At 36.7% G+C, this 24439-nt stretch overlaps 1 protein-coding gene across 1 annotated transcript in view; it reads left to right on the forward strand.

Moving 5' to 3' along the window:
- The window catches only part of LOC125645432 (oxysterol-binding protein-related protein 1-like), a 60088-nt gene that overhangs the window by 15810 nt on the left and 19839 nt on the right, over positions 1-24439 (forward strand). Inside the window, exons 14-15 of the mRNA XM_056142532.1 lie at positions 9993-10185; positions 11732-11849. Of these exons, the coding sequence (XP_055998507.1) occupies positions 9993-10185; positions 11732-11849 (311 nt within the window). The remainder of the gene's footprint in view (positions 1-9992; positions 10186-11731; positions 11850-24439) is intronic.

Below are 24439 nucleotides of genomic sequence, written 5' to 3' on the forward strand. Positions count from 1 at the left end.
ACAGGGGAAAGTAAAGAACTAGTCAGACAGTCACCACAGGGGGAATGTAAAGAATTAGTCAGACAGCCACCACAGGGAATGTAAAGAACTAGTCAGACAGCCACCACAGGGGGAATGTAAAGAACTAGTCAGACAGTCACCACATGGGAATGTAAAGAACTAGTCAGACAGTCACCACAGGGGGAATGTAAGGAAGAATTAGTCAGACAGCCACCACAGGGGGAATGTAAAGAACTAGTCAGACAGCCATCACAGGGGAATGTAAAGAACTAGTCAGACAGTCACCACATGGGAATGTAAAGAACTAGTCAGACAGCCACCACAGGGGGAATGTAAGGAAGAACTAGTCAGACAGTCACCACAGGGGGAATGTAAGAAAGAATTAGTCAGACAGCCACCACAGGGGGAATGTAAAGAACTAATCAGACAGCCACCACAGGGGGAATGTAAAGAATTAGTCAGACAGTCACCACAGGGGAATGTAAAGAATTAGTCAGACAGCCACCACAGGGGGAATGTAAAGAACTAGTCAGACAGTCACCACAGGGGGAATGTAAAGAACTAGTCAGACAGTCACCACAGGGGGAATGTAAGGAAGAAGTAGTCAGACAGTCACCACAGGGGGAATGTAAAGAACTAGTCAGACAGTCACCACAGGGGGAATGTAAAGAATTAGTCAGACAGTCACCACAGGGGGAATGTAAGGAAGAATTAGTCAGACAGTCACCACAGGGGGAATGTAAGGAAGAATTAGTCAGACAGCCACCACAGGGGAAAGTAAAGAACTAGTCAGACAGTCACCACAGGGGGAATGTAAAGAATTAGTCAGACAGCCACCACAGGGAATGTAAAGAACTAGTCAGACAGCCACCACAGGGGGAATGTAAAGAACTAGTCAGACAGTCACCACATGGGAATGTAAAGAACTAGTCAGACAGTCACCACAGGGGGAATGTAAGGAAGAATTAGTCAGACAGCCACCACAGGGGGAATGTAAAGAACTAGTCAGACAGCCATCACAGGGGAATGTAAAGAACTAGTCAGACAGTCACCACATGGGAATGTAAAGAACTAGTCAGACAGCCACCACAGGGGGAATGTAAGGAAGAACTAGTCAGACAGTCACCACAGGGGGAATGTAAGAAAGAATTAGTCAGACAGCCACCACAGGGGGAATGTAAAGAACTAATCAGACAGCCACCACAGGGGGAATGTAAAGAATTAGTCAGACAGTCACCACAGGGGAATGTAAAGAATTAGTCAGACAGCCACCACAGGGGGAATGTAAAGAACTAGTCAGACAGTCACCACAGGGGGAATGTAAAGAACTAGTCAGACAGTCACCACAGGGGGAATGTAAGGAAGAAGTAGTCAGACAGTCACCACAGGGGGAATGTAAAGAACTAGTCAGACAGTCACCACAGGGGGAATGTAAAGAATTAGTCAGACAGTCACCACAGGGGGAATGTAAGGAAGAATTAGTCAGACAGTCACCACAGGGAGAATGTAAGGAAGAATTAGTCAGACAGCCACCACAGGGGAAAGTAAAGAACTAGTCAGACAGTCACCACAGGGGAATGTAAAGAACTAGTTAGACAGCCACCACAGGGGAATGTAAAGAATTAGTCAGACAGCCACCACAGGGGAATGTAAAGAATTAGTCAGACAGCCACCACAGGGGAAAGTAAAGAACTAGTCAGACAGTCACCACAGGGGAATGTAAAGAACTAGTCAGACAGCCACCACAGGGGAAAGTAAAGAACTAGTCAGACAGTCACCACAGGGGAATGTAAAGAATTAGTCAGACAGCCACCACAGGGAATGTAAAGAACTAGTCAGACAGCCACCACAGGGGGAATGTAAAGAACTAGTCAGACAGCCACCACTAGTCAGACAGCCACCACAGGGGGAATGTAAGGAAGAATTAGTCAGACAGCCACCACAGGGGAAAGTAAAGAACTAGTCAGACAGTCACCACAGGGGGAATGTAAAGAACTAGTCAGACAGCCACCACAGGGGGAATGTAAAGAACTATTCAGACAGTCACCACAGGGGGAATGTAAAGAACTAGTCAGACAGCCACCACAGGGGAAAGTAAAGAACTAGTCAGACAGCCACCACAGGGGGAATGTAAAGAATTAGTCAGACAGCCACCACAGGGAATGTAAAGAACTAGTCAGACAGCCATCACAGGGGGAATGTAAAGAACTAGTCAGACAGCCACCACAGGGGGAATGTAAAGAATTAGTCAGACAGCCACCACAGGGAATGTAAAGAATTAGTCAGACAGCCACCACAGGGGGAATGTAAAGAACTAATCAGACAGCCACCAGAGGGGGAATGTAAAGAACTAGTCAGACAGCCACCACAGGGGGAATGTAAAGAATTAGTCAGACAGCCACCACAGGGGGAATGTAAAGAACTAGTCAGACAGCCACCACAGGGGGAATGTAAAGAATTAGTCAGACAGTCACCACAGGGGAATGTAAAGAATTAGTCAGACAGCCACCACAGGGGGAATGTAAAGAACTAGTCAGACAGTCACCACAGGGGGAATGTAAAGAACTAGTCAGACAGTCACCACAGGGGGAATGTAAAGAATTAGTCAGACAGTCACCACAGGGGGAATGTAAGGAAGAATTAGTCAGACAGTCACCACAGGGGGAATGTAAGGAAGAATTAGTCAGACAGCCACAACAGGGGAAAGTAAAGAACTAGTCAGACAGTCACCACAGGGGAATGTAAAGAACTAGTTAGACAGCCACCACAGGGGAATGTAAAGAATTAGTCAGACAGCCACCACAGGGAATGTAAAGAACTAGTCAGACAGCCATCACAGGGGGAATGTAAAGAACTAGTCAGACAGCCACCACAGGGGGAATGTAAAGAATTAGTCAGACAGCCACCACAGGGAATGTAAAGAATTAGTCAGACAGCCACCACAGGGGAATGTAAAGAACTAATCAGACAGCCACCACAGGGGGAATGTAAAGAACTAGTCAGACAGCCACCACAGGGGGAATGTAAAGAATTAGTCAGACAGCCACCACAGGGGTAATGTAAAGAACTAGTCAGACAGCCACCACAGGGGGAATGTAAAGAACTAGTCAGACAGCCACCACTAGTCAGACAGCCACCACAGGGAATGTAAAGAACTAGTCAGACAGCCACCACAGGGGAATGTAAAGAATTAGTCAGACAGCCACCACAGGGGGAATGTAAGAAAGAATTAGTCAGACAGTCACCACAGGGGAATGTAAAGAATTAGTCAGACAGCCACCACTAGTCAGACAGCCACCACAGGGAATGTAAAGAACTAGTCAGACAGCCACCACAGGGGAATGTAAAGAATTAGTCAGACAGCCACCACAGGGGGAATGTAAAGAATTAGTCAGACAGTCACCACAGGGGAATGTAAAGAATTAGTCAGACAGTCACCACAGGGGAATGTAAAGAACTAGTCAGACAGCCACCACAGGGGGAATGTAAGGATTAATTGATTGATTGATTGATGTTTTCCACCACACTCAACAATTTTTCAGTTATAAGGTGGCACCCAGTTTTTATTGGTGGAAGAGAGAACCCAAATACAGTGTACCTGGAAAGAGACCCCCAACCTTCCACAAGTAAACTGGGAAAATTTTTCACTTACTGGCGCAAGCGGGATTCAAACCTGCACCAAGCAAAGGTGAGAGGCCGTGTGATTTTGAGCGCGGTGCTCGAACCACTATGCCACGGACGAGTCAGAGAGTCACCACAGGGGAAATGTAAGGAAGAACTAGTCAGACAGCCACCACAGGGGAAATGTAAGGAAGAACTAGTGGGGCAGCCACCACAGGGGGAATGTAAAGAACTAGTTAGACAGTCACCACAGGGGGAATGTAAGGAAGAATTAGTCAGACAGTCACCACAGAGGGAATGTAAGGAAGAACTAGTGGAGCAGTCACCACAGGGGGAATGTAAAGAAGAATTAGTCAGACAGCCACCACAGGGGAATGTAAGGAAGAACTAGTGGGGTAGCTATAGTAAGGGGTGTCATGGATTAGCCATGCTCTTCTATTACACTAACACTATTATGACATTATAAAGCATTGTATGATGTTAATGTTGCATAGTAGATAACAACAATCAAGTTAGATAAACCACTATAATGAACAATTTTGTTTTCCCTCTTTGCTAACCACTTTGCAACATTTGGTGCCGTGACCAGGATAAAATGTTGCAAAGTATTCAGCATTGAAGGAAAACATCACTGATCATTATAGTGGTTTATTACTGATCGTTGTTGTCTACTAATCTTTACATTCACTGAATCTTTTCTCTTATATTTCTTTTGAAATTGACATTGCTTTCATCATGCAATAAGGACATATGTTCCTACTCTAATGCTTTATAAGACTGTTCAGTTAATTAAAACTTGTTTCCTTTCGAAGTTCATTCCGGAGTGTTGAAGTTTAAAATTTCAAAGATCTCTTGCCACATGAGCATGTACAGCAAACTTTAGGAATTTTCAAAATATTCGAATATCTAAAATTATATGTAGTTTTCTGAAACTTGATAATATCTCTTAAAATGTCTGAGAATCCATATAAAATTTTAAAAGTTCACATCCTGCTTTTATACAAACTTGGTATGTTGCCAATGCATTGAGTAATTTATCATTATAAATGAGCTACAATCATACTCTCATAAATAAACCTTATCATTTGTTCTAGACTCTTTTCAATTTTTTCAGTATTGTCTTTGCTACAAAAGTGCTAAATCATAGGACAAAAATTGAAATTTGACAGCATAAAAGTATATCCTTTAGAAAGAAGGCAACGGGAGGCATAGTGATTAGTACCAATATTTGTAGGGTTTCCTATGATCCTCAAATGAGCATGGATGTTAAACTGACAGTGAAACAAATTTCTATTTTCTAATTTTGTCAATTTCTGGAGGTTGATAGGAGAGATTAAGCCTCCTGTGAATGTCACCCAGCTGCATGTTGTGTTATCAGAAGAATGTTGAATTCTTTATAGGGCTGCCTGATGCTGCCAGCTAGAACAATGATCAGACGGTCTGTTTTAAGACAGTTAAGAAGCTTTATGTGATGAATGTACAAAAATAGTTCACATTAAGGAGTTTAAATCTAGCAGGCAATATGCTAGACATTGGAATCAGAGTGTTTCCTTCTTATTGTAAAATAGCTTTCGTTTTGTTTCAGCTCAAATCTGTACAACATATTTGTTTGAAATTCCAAAGTTGGAAAAAAATCCAGCAAACTATATTTGGTGCTAAGTCCCATATATCTCATTAAAATCACTCAACTGTGATGAAACTTAACCTATATAAACATGCAATAGTGGTTAAACCTGCACGCACAACTTCCTAAGTCAAAGCGTGATGAAAAAAGTGTGGAAAACCAAGCGAGACTCACTGACAGACGGACAGACAGACGGATAAACAGGCAAAGAAGAACCCTATCTAGCCCCTCAATTTCACTGGTAGGGCACTTAAGATAGTACTTTCTACAGCACGCAATAACTTATCAATAAGAGGATTTTCTAGAATTGAAAGGTTATAGTTTTATGGTAAGTTATTTTGATGTTATTTGTCATTACGGAGTTATGGGACTTAGAATTTTTTATATCAAAATATTCATTGTGGAGCCCTTTCTAACCTGTCATTTTTATGTAAAACGCTTCTCAACTGTTTGCCCTTAATCCTGATATTCCAAAGATTTCTATTACATTTCACTTAACACACGACTATTAACGCTGATATTCTAGAGATCTGATATTTCAGAGACTGCAAGAAATATGCCTTCTTTCATGAACATAATATATCAGATGAAATATCACCATGGCTTTATTATCTTGATAAATTCTCAATGTTTAACATTTAAAAAATTCGAAAAATTATCTAAATATACCTAATTCTGTATACATTTACACTGTCTTTACTTTGTTTTCGCTGTTAACAATAAAAATTCTATATACAGGTATATATCTCTTTTGTCCTTGTCAACCCCGTTGTAGAGATTTGACTTCATGTATCAATGTGTAGCCCAAGTTGGTGTTAATGTAAAAATGAATAAAATGTGTTTTTATTGTCATTATTCAGGGAGATAATAATCACCAGCATTATAGGAAAATTTGTGGAAGTGTGTCATGATGTAATTTTCCTACGATGTTGACGACTGTTATATCCGCAATAATATCAACTAAACATATAAAATTATGATGTCAACTAAACATCACTTCAGTGTTTATATATATATTATATATATACAGTATAATCTGTCTAAACCGGCTATGTGTGGTTCCAAAGAAATTGGCCGGTTTGCACAGAGTCCGGAGTGCAGAATGTTGACAATAATGAGAGCTGCTTCCCTTGTATTCACTATCTATGCATACGTGTGTAATGATTGCTAACATTTTAATATATCACAAAAGAATTCAAAATGTAAAGATATAAATGTCAGTGTTTTATTGTCATTTGAAAAAGTTTCAATTTTTATTAAACAGTTTAAAATCTGGGAATTATTCGCGCAATTTTCTGTTGGTAAATTGTCGATTTCGTCTACATCATCACCGTTATCAAGTGCTACATTATGTACGTTCGTCAAGTTTGTGTTGTGTTCGTTTAAAATTTGTCTTTCCTAGCTTTCATTGTAAATGTATCGCTTTCAACTGTCTCAATTTGTGAAATGGAAACTAATGCAATGCCGAGTGATCAACCGGACGTGGCGAGTTGTGCTAACTAACTGCATATCATCACTGTCTGACTCGCCGTAGAGCTCCGAGAAGTCCACGAGGGGAAACCCTGCTTTTGGAAAACATAACAGGATTGTTGCCAAATTTGTTTCATTTCAAGAATGTATCGAATTCATCGATTAATTGAACTTTGTCTTTTAATGTCAGTTCTCGTCTGTCATTAGGGGGATCGCCATTACCTCGTGCGTGGTGCTGTCATAATTGAAAAGTGCACCCCCTAAAAATCAGGTTTTATTTTAAACTGATCGCGACTCCTCGCCAGTTGTACTCTTTTACTTACCTGTGGCTTCCCTTGAGACACCCTTTGTGTACACCACGTGTGATTGACCGAATACCGACAGGTTGGTCATCGTGGAGTGGCTGGTTTAAATGCGATAATTAGAGCTAATTACAAGCAGTTGGGACCTTGTGTACACCGAATACCATTGACCGCAACAATTAGGGTGGTGTATCATCGAGGGACCGGTTTACACAGGATAATTAAAGTCAATTGATAGCAGTTTGGGACTGTGTAAGCCGGCCGATATACAGAATACGCAGTATCTGGAGTACAGAGAATTAAAAATAGAGGATTTGTTAAAGAAATGTTAGGGACTATATTTTGTGGCCGGAATTGACAGAGCGCCGGAGTACTCAGAGGCCGGTTTGGACAAATTATACTGTATACATATATATATATATATATATATATATATATATATATATAATAAATTCTGTATTATATATATGTATGTGTTTAATTAGTGACATCCAATTCTTCAAAATGATGTCAAATTATTCTACAGAGATTTTGCCTGCCTGTAATTTATTGATCGCCCTCAATCAGTACCTGTGCATATTGAAACAATAAGATAGATAATATAAGGTACTCTCACACAGTATCATATAAATGCCAGTATATATGTATTGCTAACAAAGTTAAATCATATCAATTTCAAAGTGAATGTCATGTATAGAATCTGAAGTTCTCATTCACACGTCTGCTAAACCAGCATTGTTTTTAAAAAGTGAAAGAGAAGCTTTGTTCAGTTTAGTACACAATGTTTACTTTTTGAAGATGTGACATCTCATCTGAATCAATTATGGTCAATGTATAACCATTTTCAAGGTTATACAAGAAATTTTTACTTTCACTGCAAGGAGGAAAATAATGCAATTAAAAATGCACTAAGAGACACTCTTTTATATCATGTATAAGTCAGATCCAAAATACATTTATAATGAAAGCATATAGGACTAAAAGGAAATGAATTTACAAACATCAAAGAAAAAACAGGAGATAAATGTAAACAGTGTGCCCTCTATGATTAATTACAGTATATAGAGGCTGCAACAAATTGCCCCAACAAGTTTAAAGCTTAGGTCTATAGGTAAACATAACATCCAGTCAATGTTAGATCATTTACAAAACTAATTAAATCTAATTAAAATTAAGAAATTTTATGTCATTTGGTAGGATAATTTTATGTTGATAGGAATTTTGCCAGAGTCCTTTAAACCATATACAATTCCAAAATGTAAACAAACCACTTGTGATGTAATAAAGCTATTTAATTGTAACGAAGTAGTAGATTGATTTTATCATTCATAATGCCCCCATCATAATTGTGACCATTGAACTGTGACCATGCATGAATGGCATCATGCTTTTCCCATATAATGTTTCACATCAGAGATACATCCCAGGATATCCTTCTGATTGGTCTGTCATGAAATATTGTGTCACATTTTAACACCGAGGTTATCGCTACCAGAAATAGACATGTGTTTGTGGTAGTCCATGCTTGCTTATCACGTCATCTCCTGGTGAAAAACGAGGATTTAAACCAAAAAAAAAAATTTGCTGTTGTCAGTTGTACACTTGACATTTTATTTGAGTGAGGTTTGACATTGTCACCAACAGACGACACAAATTTACAAGTTCAAGAGATATGTTAGAGTTGAGGTCACCTTAGATATGCTGATTAGTGGATTTTCTTGAGGATTATTTGTGTTAGAATGTGATCCAGTTTTCATTCAAAACACAGAAGGTATGTCTGCCAGTTTTAATGTTATCTTCTATCGATTTCATCTCTGCTCCACTAGTCAAAACATTTCTGATTCAGGGACAGGAAGATTTAAATGGTTTGGTGTGTGTTGTGTATATAACATAGTTCTCTTAATAGATTCTATGTCTTGTTATGAAATGAATTTCAAGAAAAGTATTTTTACATTTCATCTTGAGTATGATGGCTTGTTTACAGTGCCTGAACTTCAGAACTAGCTATAATGTAAATACATCTTCATGGATCTCTTAAGGAGGTGTGTTGCACTACTGTTTCCGTACATAAACTTTGAAAGTTGTACATTGAAACCATCATAGCACAGTATTTCGAATGACCTAACACGTCTGGAGAGAGCTGTTATGTTTTAAAACTACATCTCTTTTAATTCTTTTCTTTTGTAATCATAATGGTAAATTACATGCAGATCAAAAATAAACGGACTTATGAACACGTATAATGAGGTCATCGAATTAAGCTACTTAACCAAACATCCTGATCCACAAAGGAAACACCGGTTTCGTTCACTCCTTGTATAGATTTACAAGTTACTGTATAGTGTGATGTACAGGTCTGTCAGGTGTCTGTCCTTGTAATGGGACTCGTAATCTTAGGTACACCGGTTCACATACGACATACATTTCCTCATCAGACCAGCAGGTGCTTGCTGTGTAATAACTAGGTAATAATAATATATAATGCATATGATAAAATGTTGTATTGCACCTCAACAACCTGTTGACAATTTTCCCCCCATCCATCATGGCTGGTTATAGATTAGTCCCAACAGGAATGAGAACTGTTTCTGTCAGAAGATTTCAGTAATTATTGATCATTCCGTATTGAAAATCTGTTCAGAGGATGGCACCTTGGTTCACAGTCTTTGAAAATGGTTTTGCCTCCAGCTAATCCTTACATGATTTATGTTTCTCATTTGATAAGTTGGATGAATTATATATTACATTTATAGATATGTGACACATTTTCTAAAAAAGAATTTTATGCCATATTGTATTTTTTTTTTCTACTGATGATATTTACTGTCCAATATGTTCCTTTATCTACCAAATGTCAACCATACAATAGAAATAGATAGGTACTTTGAATTGTTCCCTCAGTATAATAACAATGATATCACTATTCAGGATGTCATATGATGAAATGTGTAAAGGTGTGTGTATATTTTGTGTAGGTTAGAGCTCTCCAGTTGAAGGAGGGGATGGAGAAATCCCGTGTCCTCCAGGAGGCCCTACATGCACTAGCAACAGAACATCACGAACTTGAGCAGTCTATAGCTGTGAGGAAGCCATCGACACAGCGGTACTACGACACTGATGAAGATGAATTCTACGACTGTGATGAAGAAAATCTAGAGGGCAATGACGGTTGGTATTTGCAAATAAGAAATGGTGTTCCTTGATGGTTTTTGGACAGGTTTCACAACATGCATCCGGCTTATAGTGTGGTGAATGGCAGATGGGTGTCCCTGTAATAGGGTACATATTTTTGTAATCAACTCCTCTTACATCTCCAACTTGACATTCCTCAAACTTTGTACAGTTGTTACGAACTCATTGAAGATGTGCATGATGTATCTTTTTGAAAGTGATCAGACATATTTTGAAAAATTTATGTGTAGTTGAACTTCGTCAATTTTTAAGCATGTCTTAAATAGACGATACCTATTTTGTAATCAACTCCTCTTACAGCATTTATTTGACATCCTTCAGACCTTGTACAGCTGTTACTGAAGCATTGAAGATGTAAATGTCCTTTTTTAAGTGATCGGACATTCTTTGAAAAATTTACATGATGTATGTTGAACTTTGTCATTTTTAAAGCATGGTACCTACTTTGTGTAACTATCTCCTCTCACAGCTTTTACTTGGAATTTTTCCAGTATGTTTTGTAAAAAAAAAGTTACTTACCTGGCTTTATTATAAATGTATACGCAAATCCAAGGCATCTCTTGGGTTAGTCTGAAATATCTGATGTTTTCCTGGCTTTTTTATGATTTTGATATTTACCGTGCCAGGAAAACATTTCCTGGCATGGTAAATATCAAAATCATAAAAAGCCAGGAAAACATAAGATATTTCGGACTGCTCTTGGGTAAACATTTTAAAAACATTACACAATCGATTCTCTACCACAAATACTTCAGTTTATTTTTATTTCATCTGGATCCATGTACTGCTGTCTCTATGATAGATAACATTTTAAAGCAACTCGGCCATTTCTGTTCTTGAATTGATTTTCTATTCATTAATAGTTTAATACTAAGATTTCTGTGTAAAAATTAAACAGCAGTACGTGCATATTAAATACAGTTTTATTCACATAAGCCATCTTTCTAAGAAGATGTGACAATCAATAATTCATTGGTCAACATCAGATAATTCATTGGTCAACATCAGATAATTCATTGGTCAACATCAGATAATTTTGTCCACTGTGGTCTCTTTAATTTTCATGACCATCAAACTTCATATATTTTTTAAAAACATGTAGTGTTTCATTTATGAGCAATACAGTGCTTTGATGGACACGTGGTTTTGTGGTGCAGTCCTGAAAACAACAAAAATTGTCATTCCGTGTTAAATATTTACATTTCCAATGTTTTTGTTTTTGATGTCTTAAATACAAATTGTAATGATAATAATAATTTCTTAAGCTTGAATTAGATCTTGCAAGCATAGAAGTCGAATACATAGAGAATGCATATAAAAGTCAGAAATAAGCATTCTGGGGTATGGATAATACTCTTTGTTTTTCCTTGTATAAATTTTAAGACTGTCTTGATATATCAGATGAAAAATCCATTATTCCTCAATTCGTATCTGTTAGTTTATAGATTTTTGTAATGAGCAGTAGAGTTTACTCCATGCTGTGTGCAGAAGTTCCTGCACTTAAACAGAGCTTTATTTTTAGGCGTCCCTGTACATGGGTCCTTTAAGGAGGATGTGGACGGCATGTCTTACCAGTCCCTCAAGTCCAACAGTCCGGTCGCTTCCATGGCATCTATAGCAGAGAAATCCCAATATGGAAGGTAGGGCATGCTATGTTAAAGGAGTAGTAAAGGTCATTTTGTTCAAATTTTTTGAAAGAATTTAAAATGAATCCAAATGATGCGTTCAAGCCATTTCCTATAAATGATAATAATTTTATGCATTTCATCTGCATTTATTTCCAAATTTAGAATGATTATAATCTACAAATTATGTCCTCTGAATGTTTGCTTCCTGGACAAAAATTCAATCTGCTATACAAGTAACTTTTGACAAACATGCAGTTATTTCAAAGTTGAAAAATATCATTCATACATCGTATCTAATTATACTAGAAAGGAAAAAAATGATTTAATTGGGGTGAGAAAAAATTTCCATCAAAATGAGCTTTACTACATCACGACTTACACATTTTATTACACTACGTTACAAGATTGGGATTCAAATGTTTTGTGAAATTACTATGTATCGATCGATTTGTTTGTATGTCTGCGTAGCTCTGTGGATAACGTATCAAGTAACTAACCCGCAGATCCCAAGTTCAAATCCGCCAGTGTCTCTGTGGATAAGGTATCGAGTTACTAACCCGCAGATCCCAAGTTCAAATCCGCCAGTGTCTCTGTGGATAAGGTATCGAGTTACTAACCCGCAGATCCCAAGTTCAAATTCGCCAGTGTCTCTGTGGATAAGGTATCGAGTTACTAACCCGCAGATCCCAAGTTCAAATCCGTCAGTGTCTCTGTGGATAAGGTATCGAGTTACTAACCCGCAGATCCCAAGTTCAAATCCGCCAGTGTCTCTGGATAAGGTATCGTGTCACTGACCCGCAGATCCCGAGTTGTTGGTATATTTACTTAGCTCAGTGGATAAGGTATCGTGTTACTAACCCGCAGATCCCGAGTTCAAATCCGCCAGTGTCTCTGTGGATAAGGTATCGTGTCACTGACCCGCAAATCCCGAGTTCAAATCCGCCAGTGTCTCAGTGGATAAGGTATCGTGTTACTGACCCGCAGATCCCAAGTTCAAATCCGCCAGTGTCTCCGTGGATAAGGTATCGTGTTACTGACCCGCAGATCCCAAGTTCAAATCCGCCAGTGTCTCTGTGGATAAGGTATCGTGTTACTGACCCGCAGATCCCGAGTTCAAATCCGCCAGTGTCTCTGTGGATAAGGTATCGTGTCACTGACCCGCAGATTCCGAGTTCAAATCCGCCAGTGTCTCAGTGGATAAGGTATCGTGTCACTGACCCGCAGATCCCGAGTTGTTGGTATATATACGTAGTTCAGTGGATAAGGTATCGTGTTACTGACCCGCAGATCCCGAGTTGTTGGTATATTTACGTAGCTCAGTGGATAATGTAGTGAGTTACTAACCCGCAGATTCCGAGTTCAAATCCGCCAGTGTCTTTTGTGTTACTTATTGAAATAAATTTTTGAAAATCATGTTTTCTTCTCCAAAATTGCGTTTTTTAAAATTGATTTATTTATTTTTTTGTTGTTGCCTTTTTGACATGTACTTATTACCAGGCCTGGGGTAATGGTAACGTGTAATGTGGAATGGTAATGTAATGACAGTGAATTTCAGTGTAATGGTGGTGTATTGGGCCATTTTTGCATTACAAGTAATGGTAATGCAATGCATTACTTGTAGAAAATATACTGTGATGCACATTGCATTCCGTTACATTTACATTACTTCAAATATTTGATGATATTTTGGAGGTTTATATTAATTCATTGAATTAGTGATAGACTTTTAGGTCTTATGAACAAAAAGATGAATTATGTATATTGCCTTTAAGAGTTAACAGTATTTAATGAACGACATTTCATTTATAAAGAAATTTTTCTGCCATTTCTGTAATGTAATGTAATGCATTACATAAATGCTATGTAATTGACCCCAGTTCGTTTATACATATCATATCTTTCATTATTAAGTAATTTCGTGCTGATTTGATAAAATCTTTCAAGGTGTAGTGAGCCGCCTTAAAACTTCAAATCTCCATTCCCACTATCAGAGGCGTTGTAATGAACTGTAACAAAGTACTGTTGTATTGAAAAAAATTTTGCAGCTTATCAATATTATATTCATATTGATATGTATGGGAATAATTTAATAGGTTTGTTAGCATGCGATAAAACGCTGCTGCAACTTATTATCTAAGAATGAATGTGTTGCTAACAACCTGTAATATTTGTCGGAGGGCTGTATCAAGTGGTTTCTGTTAACAAACCATCTGTTACACCAAATTTCTAATTATACATATAATGTTTGCTCAGAAGCAAACAATAATGTTTGCTCAGAAGCAAACAAACACCCAACAATAAACTATCTCATGACATATACACATGGTAGAATATACACCTGCATATATTTGATAGATTGAATGAATATTCTACTACGGTTATTGCAAAGATAAAAAAAAAAATGCTGCAGTCATTATTCTGTGATATACCTTCATATGTAATAACTGATTATGATAAAATTCACACACATCTCACTTGCATCTATCGGTTTGAAATGTAAAAACCTCCATGCACATGTCGATTTCACACCCTCGATCTGACTAGACATGTATTGCTTTGAATTAAATTAGAAATACGTCATAAGTTGTTTAAATTAAATTCTCCTATATGGTTCACTGTCAATTATATTTATGTGACACGACAGAATAGAAATAAAGTGGGTACCAACATTTTTGACCCTGTGACCTTGACCTTGGAGTTTGACCTACTTTTTAAAAACTTTAACCTTGTAAATAACTTTTGAACAGTAAGAGTTAGAGCTTTGATACATCATATGAATATTCCTTGTGACAAGACCTTTCCATGGGTACTAAACCTTTTGACCTTGACATTTGACCTACTTTTAAAAAAGATTGACATTGGTCATAACTTCTAAATGGTAAATATTAGATCTTTCATATTGCACATGAGCATTTCTTGTGACAAGATCTTTTTACCGGTACCAAGATATTTGTCTTTGTGACCTTGGCCATCTTCGGAATTGGCCATTATCGGGGGCATTTGTGTTTCACAAACACATCTTGTTTATACATGCTATTGCAGATAGAGTTTTTAAAGCAGTATAGTACTAAATCACTAAACAGGTCAAACTAATCCAAAAATCTTCTCTGAACCGAGATCTGCCCCCTTTGGTGAATCAGAAATTGATGACAGGAATTTTTGGTGCTTGTGTAAATATGACTGTACTGAGACCACATCAAACTGTTTGTCAATCTTTTGTTCTGATTCATTAATTTTTGATGGATTTGTGCTCCTTTAATGTAGAAAAACTACTGTTATGCATAGGCAGATCTAGGAATTTGTGAAAAAGGGGGGGGGGGGGGGGGTCTAGCACTTGTTCACAATCTCCACCCCCACCCTATATACACCTTTTGTTTGTGTACATACATGTACCATCTTAGTGGGGGTGGGGGGGTCTTGAGCCTTTTTTTTATACACGAAAATGCTTTTGTGTTATTATGTTCCCCAAACAAAGTTTGGGAACATATTGTTTTTACTCTGTTTCTTATTATGTCTCCGAACACAAAGTGTCGGAGACATATTGTTTTTGCTCCGTTTCTTATTATTCTTATTATGTCTCCGAACACAAAGTGTCGGAGACATATTGTTTTTGCTCCGTTTCTTATTATGTCTCCGAACACAAAGTGTCGGAGACATATTGTTTTTGCTCCGTTTCTTATTATTCTTATTTTCTTCTTCTTCTTCTTTTTATTCCTCTTCTTTCCAGAGAAATTTGTCCGCTCGATTTTATGAAAGTGTTTCGACAGATCCACTTCAAACTTTGTGAGCTGATAGGGGGTCATGAGGAGGGGTGCAATCAATTTTCGAAATTTTCAAAATGGCCGCCTTTTCAAAATGGCGGCCAAAAACGTCCAAAAATCAAGGTTGTCGGATTTCAACCAAATTCTATTTCTAGGGTAATTTAGTGACCCCGAGTCCATTTCCACCATCAAAAAAAATTTTTGAGCCGCCATTTTCAAAATGGCCGCCATATACCGAAATATTTCAAAGTGTTGAAATCTTTACAACATTTGGGTTCTGGGGTAAATTGAGGGTCCACAATTCATTTCTAGCATCAGTATTTCCTTCCAATCTATTTTCAAATGTTTCAAAATGGCCGCCATTGAAGAAAATGGCGGCCAAAGTACAAGTCCGTCAGATTTCAACCAAATTTAGTTTCTAGGGTTTTTAGAGGATCCTGAGTGCATATCCGGTATCAAAAACCATTTCTGACATGGGGAGGTGTTCGGGGACATTTGTGTTGGCATCCCAACACAGTTATAGCTCGTTATTATTATTATTATTAAGGTCTTCCGTTTCCAACGGAAGACCTTCTAGTGATTCTACTGTTTATTATTATTATTATTTTTTTTTTTTCCCTTTCGTCTCCGAGACCGTTGGATGGATTTTCCTGAAACTTTCACAGGTTATAGGGAACGATGGTACCTCGAGGCTTTTTTTTCATTTTTTCAAAATTCACTTCCGTTCGTCAGATACGTCCGATTTTCCGGTTTTTGAAAGAAACTTTGTCCGGGGGTAAACTTGAAAACCACTAAAGATAATCGAATGAAACTTTCAGGGATGATAGATCTATTTTCTCTATGGTGCATGCACGTAATATTTTTTGTCGCCGTCACTTCCGGTCGTCACCGGAAGTGATTAAATAAATCATCAATTTCAAACTTTTTTCTTTCAAATTGAAACCTACTTTGGTTTACTATATCTCGTTCTAATTCTCAAAAAATGTTGACCCCACCGGAAGTTGAATCTCCAACTTCCGGTTATATCAAAGAAAGACTATTCATTCTCTCATTTTTCAGTGCCATAAATCTCGGTCATGAAACTAGTTAATGAGTTGAGTTTTACATATATTATAGTCACTGTAAATGTCTAGAGTAACGTCAAATATTTTTGTAAAATTCACTTCCGGTCGGCAAATACGGCTTATGAGCTGTTTTCGTTGTCAAGCGTTTTTCTCAGAAACGGTAAAAGATAGAGTCACCAAATTTTCCGAGATAATAGATCTCACTTTGTAGGGGTGCAGTAGGGGGATAAGAATGTCGGCCGTCACTTCCGGTCGTCACCGGAAGTGATTAATAAATCATAAATTTCAAACTTTTTTCTTTCAAATTGAAACCTATATCGGTTTATTAGGTCTCGTTCTATTTCTCAAAAACTATTGACCCCACCGGAAGTTGAATCTCCAACTTCCGGTTATATGAAAGAAAAACTATTCATTCTCTCATTTTTCAGTGCCATAAATCTCGGTCATAAAAGAAGTTAATGATTTGAATTTTACATATGTTTTAGACACTATAAATGTCTAGAGTAAATTTAAATATTTTTGTAAAATTCACTTCCGGTCGTGAGATATTGTGTGGACATATTCAAACCTTGTTTTTTCAGTTTCTCAATAATGAATATAGATAGACGCTTGAAACTTGTAGAGTTGATCAACAAACATTAGTCCATTGTACACATACATTCAATTTTTTCGTCCGTCACTTCCGGTCTATACCGGAAGTATTTGAAAAATGTTGATTTTCCGATTTCTTCGAGTGATTTCTCAGAGATGGTGGATAGATTTTCTTGAAATTTTCAGCAATAATGTCTTATGAAAGGACCTTGCTATAACTATTTTTGTTTTTACAAAATTCACTTCCGGTCGGAAAATATGGGCGATTTTCTGTTTCTCAAAAGGAATTTTGTCCAGCATTTTTCTTGGAAAAGTTAAAATATAGGTTCATCAATTATTCAGGAATTATAAATCTCCGTTTGCAGTCGTGCAGTAGAGGGTTGAACATGTCGACCGTCACTTCCTGTCGTCACCGGAAGTGATTGAAAGAATCGCAAATTTCAAATTTTTTCTTTTAAATTGAAACCTATACTAGTTTATTAAGTCTCTTTGAAAGTGTCAAAAGAATATTGACTCCGTTGGTAGTCAAAACAACTACTTCCGGTTTCTTGATAAAATACCTTTTTACTTTTCATCTCTTTGTCCCCATAAATCTCGCTTATATTTGAAGTCTTTCATATGATTTTCACATGTCATAATAAAAGTATCAACTTCTAGAGTTTTGATCATTTTGTTTTTCAAAATTGACTTCCAGTCGGTAGTAACCTACTACTTTTTCTTTCTTTAGTCTACTTCTTTTTGTTGAGAACTCTTTCAGATAGAGACGTGAAATTTTCAGGGAATATAGACAGTAAAGAGTCGCTGTCATTTATAGGAAAACGCATCATAAAAGTACTTCCGGTCATCACCGGAAGTTACGAGAAATGAGTAAAAGGTTCGATAATACATTTCTCATTCATTGTTAAGGCTTATTTTCTGATATATTTAAATGGTTTTCGTAGGAACAGAAAGCTCTTTACCGGAAGTGGTCTAACGGAAGACCTACTCATTACTAGTAATGAGTTTCTAGTTATTATTCTTTTTCTCCGGTACTTTTTTGTCCGGTAGTGTTCTCAGAAACTACAAAAGGGATCGATATGAAACTTTCCAGGATGATAGTATAGCGTTTGTAAATGTGCATAGTGATAGTCATTTTGTCTGCACGTGCATGCACGCGCGCGCACGTGCATTGCAATTTTGGTACAAAAAATGCAAAATCAGAATATTGAAGGAAGCGATATAAAACCTAAATAGGATGATAGTATATCATTTGTACATATGAAAAATAATATTTATTTTGTCAGCACGTGCACGCATGCGCGTGCACGCGCATTACAAAATTTGTACGCTAACTTTGGAATCAGTCTAACTTTTTTGTTGTTCATTGAAATGGCTTGAAATTCATATCATAGGTAGATATTGAGACTCTTAACTGATTTGCATGGTCAAAATTACCAATTTGCACGCGCATGCACGTGCGCTTCATTTTGATTGGATAATACTAAAACTTTTGTAACTATCTTGTTTATGAAGTGAATGAGATGATATTCACAGCATATGTAGACAATATGTGTATCTATATATTGGTGTAAGAAAAAAATGCCAACGCACATGCACGTGCAACGTTTTTAAATTTTCAATTTTTAAAGGACGATAACGTTTTTGTTTTTCATCAAATTCTATTGATATTAATGGTTTAGATGTGTCTTGTTACTCCTTACAAATTGTTGTGGTTAGAATTACTGCTCAGCACGTGCATGCACGTGTGCTGAATTCTGATTGGACGATTTTAAAATCGCTATAACTTCCTTGTATTTGGTGGAAACGTTATGAAATTCACACTGTGGGTATATGATACACATGCCTGTTGAACGACATCAACAAAAATTCGGAATCATACACGCGTGCGCGTGTATGCGCGTGCAACGCTTTCTTTCATTTTTTTGGTACTGAAATGACCATATTGAACGTACTACATGTAATTAAAGGCTAAAATAAAATGATTTTTTGCTATAGATTCACAAGGACATCACTTTTTAATTGGGGGAGGTTTGGGGAACATATGTAACGGTCCCCGTTACAATTAGAACTAGTTTACTACGTGTTTCCCGAGTTCTACTCATTGTTATCGCTATACTCAGATCGGATTTTAAATGATAAAAAAAAAGAGCTGATTTTGATTAAAGGTTACTCCCAATAGGCCAGAAGCTCTGCGGTAAATGGTGCAATATCCTGCAATTCTGAGCATTTCCTGGCACTTCTTTTTCACTTTTAAATTTTATTACACAAAACTTTTATGTTACATATAATTTTTAAGAATTCTTAAGTCATACTTGTATCTGACGAAAATATCGTAAATATATCTATTGGTGTTTCGTCTTATTTACCATAGAATAAATGATATACTGGTGTTGATAGATTTGAATGATGCAATTAATTAGATGTAAGTATCCACCTTTCCCATCATTTTGTCTCAAATCTCATGAAAATTGAATATTTTTTAAATTTTTTTTTTGTCTGCAAAAAGGGGGGAGCCGGACCCCCCTCCCCGTGGATCTGCCCTTGGTTATGACTAGTTTTCCGGATATTTTTTTAAACGCCTTGAGATATTGAACTAATTTTTTGTATGCAGGTGTATTAATTGATGAGTTACAGACTGAGCTTAGTTTTGTTCCATTTCATATTATTGGACATATCCTTCTCCTTCATCCATACAATTCTCAGGTGTATTGTTCCTACTTCACATGCAGCAAGTGATGGACATTTTTACTTCATAATCTTATGACCCCCTTCTGTACCTTATACATACATAATTGTACCAATATGTGTCGATATTTCTAGAAATTTACTTTCTGTAAAGATATTTTGTAGAGAGTATTTAATGTATGAACATCCATCACAGGTTCTTATCAATTGAAACAATGCTACATTTTATCAAGGTAGTATCATAACTTAGGCAAAATCTTTGTTTGCCATAACCCGACACTATAATAAAAAATTTATTTTACATTTAGGTATGTAAATTCTTTTAATGTGTGTGGAAATTCTGTTGTTATACAATCAATAGTGAATACTGTTTTTAAACAAAATGTGTTTCAGAATATTATAGGAAACCTTTATGAGCCAGATTTATTTCAATAAACAACATCTGAAGCATGTATTTTACCAAAGGAGATTAAAAGAACAAGAAAGATAACTCTTTCACTCTTAATCAAGAACAAGAGAGATAACTCTTTCACTCTAACGTAAAGTGACCCTGCCATCCCGTCTTCATAGTGATTTTACTTCATTATTTGCTATGTGAATTACCGCTTTGCTTCTATTATTTCCATTCTCCCATATGATACAATAACACTTGACATTTATTCTTTTCATAATACAGTGTTCAGTGAGGGAGATTTGGGGACGCAGCACCACCCACCCACCCCTAAATTTTCCAAATTTTAGGTAAATCGTGGTCTCTTGTTTAGAAAAATGTAAACAATAAAAGAAGCAATAATTTCTTCCACTCTCAGAGAAATAAATGACAAAATCTTTTGATTTATTGAATTACTTTTATTAGGAGAACTTACATTTTTTCCAGAAATCCTTAAAATTTGCATCATTTTATTAATTCCACCTTAACAAAAATGACAGAGAATAGTAAAAATGACTACGTAGGAGACATATTTCAAGCTCTGGAAAATCTGTAAAAGCCAGGAGCCTCAAGGCGGCCCCTAGACCCCATAAAAGTAACGCGCCCCCCTCCACCACCCCCCCAACTGCAATTCCTGGATCTGCCCCTGGTGTTGGTGAACGGATGTCACAATCTAAACACACTAATAAATCAAGCAGACACTTTTAACATGCACAGTGCAATCATCAGCTGATTCAATCGATATCTGACATTTTGTCACAGTCATATAGAGGGTGACTTAGAACAGCCAAGACTTAAAGGGGATGTCCTTGAAAAACATAAGGTTGAAATCACTTTTTGTAAAAGGATTTTCAATCAAACTGCAACTGCATCATTAAACACTTGGAATGAGGCTTAATTCTGAAACCATTACATCCACTATATTGACCCTCCCTTTCCTCTTCTTTACACAATTGATAGAAAATTTTAATCCTCATTATTATATTGTTCAAATGAAACATTTGTGTCATATGCTGAAAAATTTCTCTTGTTATAACATCTTAATACATAGATATATTGCTACATATCACAGATGTATATTAATTATCTCAATTAAGTACAGTAGCAGCAAGTGCTCAATCTAATTTTCTTCTCTTAATTTTTTTCTTTTTGCCAATACCTGATTAGGAGGGGGTGCTTTTCTTCCCTAACTATTTGTCCATTGTGTGTCAATGTCATTGGTGTTGTAATCTTTTTCACAATTTCATCTTCTCCAGAACCATTGGGTTAATTATTTTAACCAGAATTGGCACAGTATCCTATGAATAGTTCTATTTATATTTGTCAATTTCTGAATTTTGTAGCTTGAATAACCGTTGTTTCACAGAGATTTAGTTATTTCTCAGTGGTCAACTCCTTTCCATGGGGAGCCACCGTCTCTATGCAGACAACAAATTTTTTTATCAAAGGGATGTAATATTCAGAAATAACACAACAGTTACGATAGTGATAACCTTGTTATAAATCATTGGCTATAACATCACTTATACATGTGTTTTAATAGTGCCAACAAAGAATTGAATTGAATGCAAGCATTTCAATGTGGTGCAGATTCTTATTATACCCCCCCCCCTTGCAACAAAGTTGTGGGGAGGGGTGTACTGGAATCGGGTTGTCTGTCCGTAGACGCAATGGTTTCCAGGATCTCAAGCGTTATCCTTTCCACTTACAGTCACCATATCATACATATGGACTACCCATGGGACGAAGATGTTCCCTATCGATTTTGGGGTCAAAAGGTCAAAGGTCAAGCACACTCCTAGAGAAGAGACTACCCAAGGTTTTGCCATATGCCCTTTTTTTTTTACACTCAGGAAAGGGGTAATTTATAATTTGGGTAAGGGGAGGGATTATTCTTAGTGAGCATTGCTCACAGCTTAGAGGTGGGGCTGTTATTAAAATTAATTGGATTCAAAGTTTTACATGAGAACATATATAAGAAATTCTAAATCGTTCTTTTCAAGATTCGCAGGACCACACTAAATCATATTATGTTACATTCCCAAGTTGTGTGGACTCTTGTTTTTGTTTTTTTTAAATTATAAACCCAGGGTTTAAAAGTGCATGGGCCTAGAATCAGGGATAAAATTTTGCTTATAGAGGGCATATATGCCCTCTCACGGCCCATAGGACTGTGAGAGCAGAGCTCTCCTTATAGGTAACACTTATATAATACATGCTTAAATGGAAAATATAGAAAACTAATGAAAAATTAAACCATACCTATGGAACTTGAAAATTTTGGCCCAAATAGCGTCGATTTGAATACGAGCACGTGGACATGTATTTCTCCATATTGAATCTTGTGTATCCAAGTACATGTCATTTTGAGATGTTACATAACATCCGTAAAAGCGTGATTGTAAATCTCATTTTGTTATATTATATATATAATCACTCCTTCATTGATGCGATTGTACCATGTGTCTCCTATGTTTGTGAATTTCCTAAACACTGATGCTGAATATGATGTCACAATGCACTGTTTACATCAATTGCGTTATGTGTCCCACATTCAACGATTAGGCGGATCAAATGTCTAATACTAGTAAAGTTCGGAGGATGCTGTCCTCACACATAAGGTGCTATCTTCGGGATATTTTTTGTTCCTGTTATGGATATAAATTCAATAGATGCCAAATCTGTGTGCTTCGCCCTCAAAAACAGTCACACCATAAGACATATTATTTATATAGACCAAAAAATCTTTTTTAAAAATTCATGCAGAACACAACAGCAAGACCATGCTTATTGTTATCTGCATTGCTATGCTGAGTGGCTTCAAATTCAATTAATTCATGACCGTGTTGGGCCAGGGTTGGGTAATAGCATGGGTTCAACATTTTTGTAGGAATTAATAGGGTAAAATATCTTTTAAAAATCTTCTGATGAAGAACACATCTCAGGTGATCGAGTTTGTGGCCTGTCGACCATACTTACAAATACTCTATAAGGATAATTTATCTTTATTGTATACTTTATTTATAATTCCTTTAATGGTTTAAAGATATACATTTTGTTCCAAGACTGTTAATACCGTAACAGAAACAATTTTGAATTGTGACACATCCCCTGACGATATCGTTTTGTCAAAATAGATTTCTATATCCGTTTCGTTAAACTTGAATCTGAAAGATTTTAAGTTGTTGCTGAAAAAATAAAATAGTGTAACGACTGTTTATGTTAAGACTTCGATGTATGTGGGGGAAACTTTTTGAAGTGAATATATAGCCAAGAGATATACGAATCCAAGTGATAGAGTTGTTGTTAGCCAAGTTCAGACAATGGACAGGTTGAGGTTCTCAGCCGAAATCAGCTGATTGACGTGGACGATTGCGGTGCAAAATGGGATTCTAAGTTTTTTCTACGTATCCTTAGCTTTAAATTGGTATGGCTTGTAAAGACGACAGTGATTCTCTAGAAGAATATGCCTGCCACCTCAAGGGGAGGCAGTACAGGTGAGACGAATTATTGACCTGTCTATGGAACACGCGAATAGGGCCGGTACAGGTGTGATTAATGAAAAAGCAACTATTTATTAATGAAAAAATTGAATTATCTCTATTAGTATAACTCAGCCCCCAATACAAAAATACCTTTTGGTATGTTGAAACAGGAAAGCATTTTGGCTAACACATAGAAATATTAAGGTATTGTAAATGTAATTATTTTCACAGAGGGGGGAATTTCACAGATTTCAATGTTGGCAGCTGATGTAAATTTTGCACTCCCATGCAACTATCTGTGATAAATTGTAATATCATGTGTACCTTAGTGACGGTTCTCTTTCAGATATATCTTACTTTATTTAATTAGTGTTTACAAACATCCTAATTTTGAAATAGATTATGTTTTCAAGTGTCTGGCATTTAGCCATATAATTGTGAAAATGCAACATTGACGAGCATATAAAATCGGGCAACAATTGCTTTAAAGTAAAATGTAATGAAAATGTAGGTTTGAACATGCATGCTGTGATAATTTGAATTAGGCATAAATTGCTTTAAATTAAAATATGACAAATATGCAGTT

Source organism: Ostrea edulis, chromosome 6 (assembly GCF_947568905.1).
Source record: "Ostrea edulis chromosome 6, xbOstEdul1.1, whole genome shotgun sequence".
NCBI lineage: Eukaryota > Metazoa > Mollusca > Bivalvia > Ostreida > Ostreidae > Ostrea > Ostrea edulis.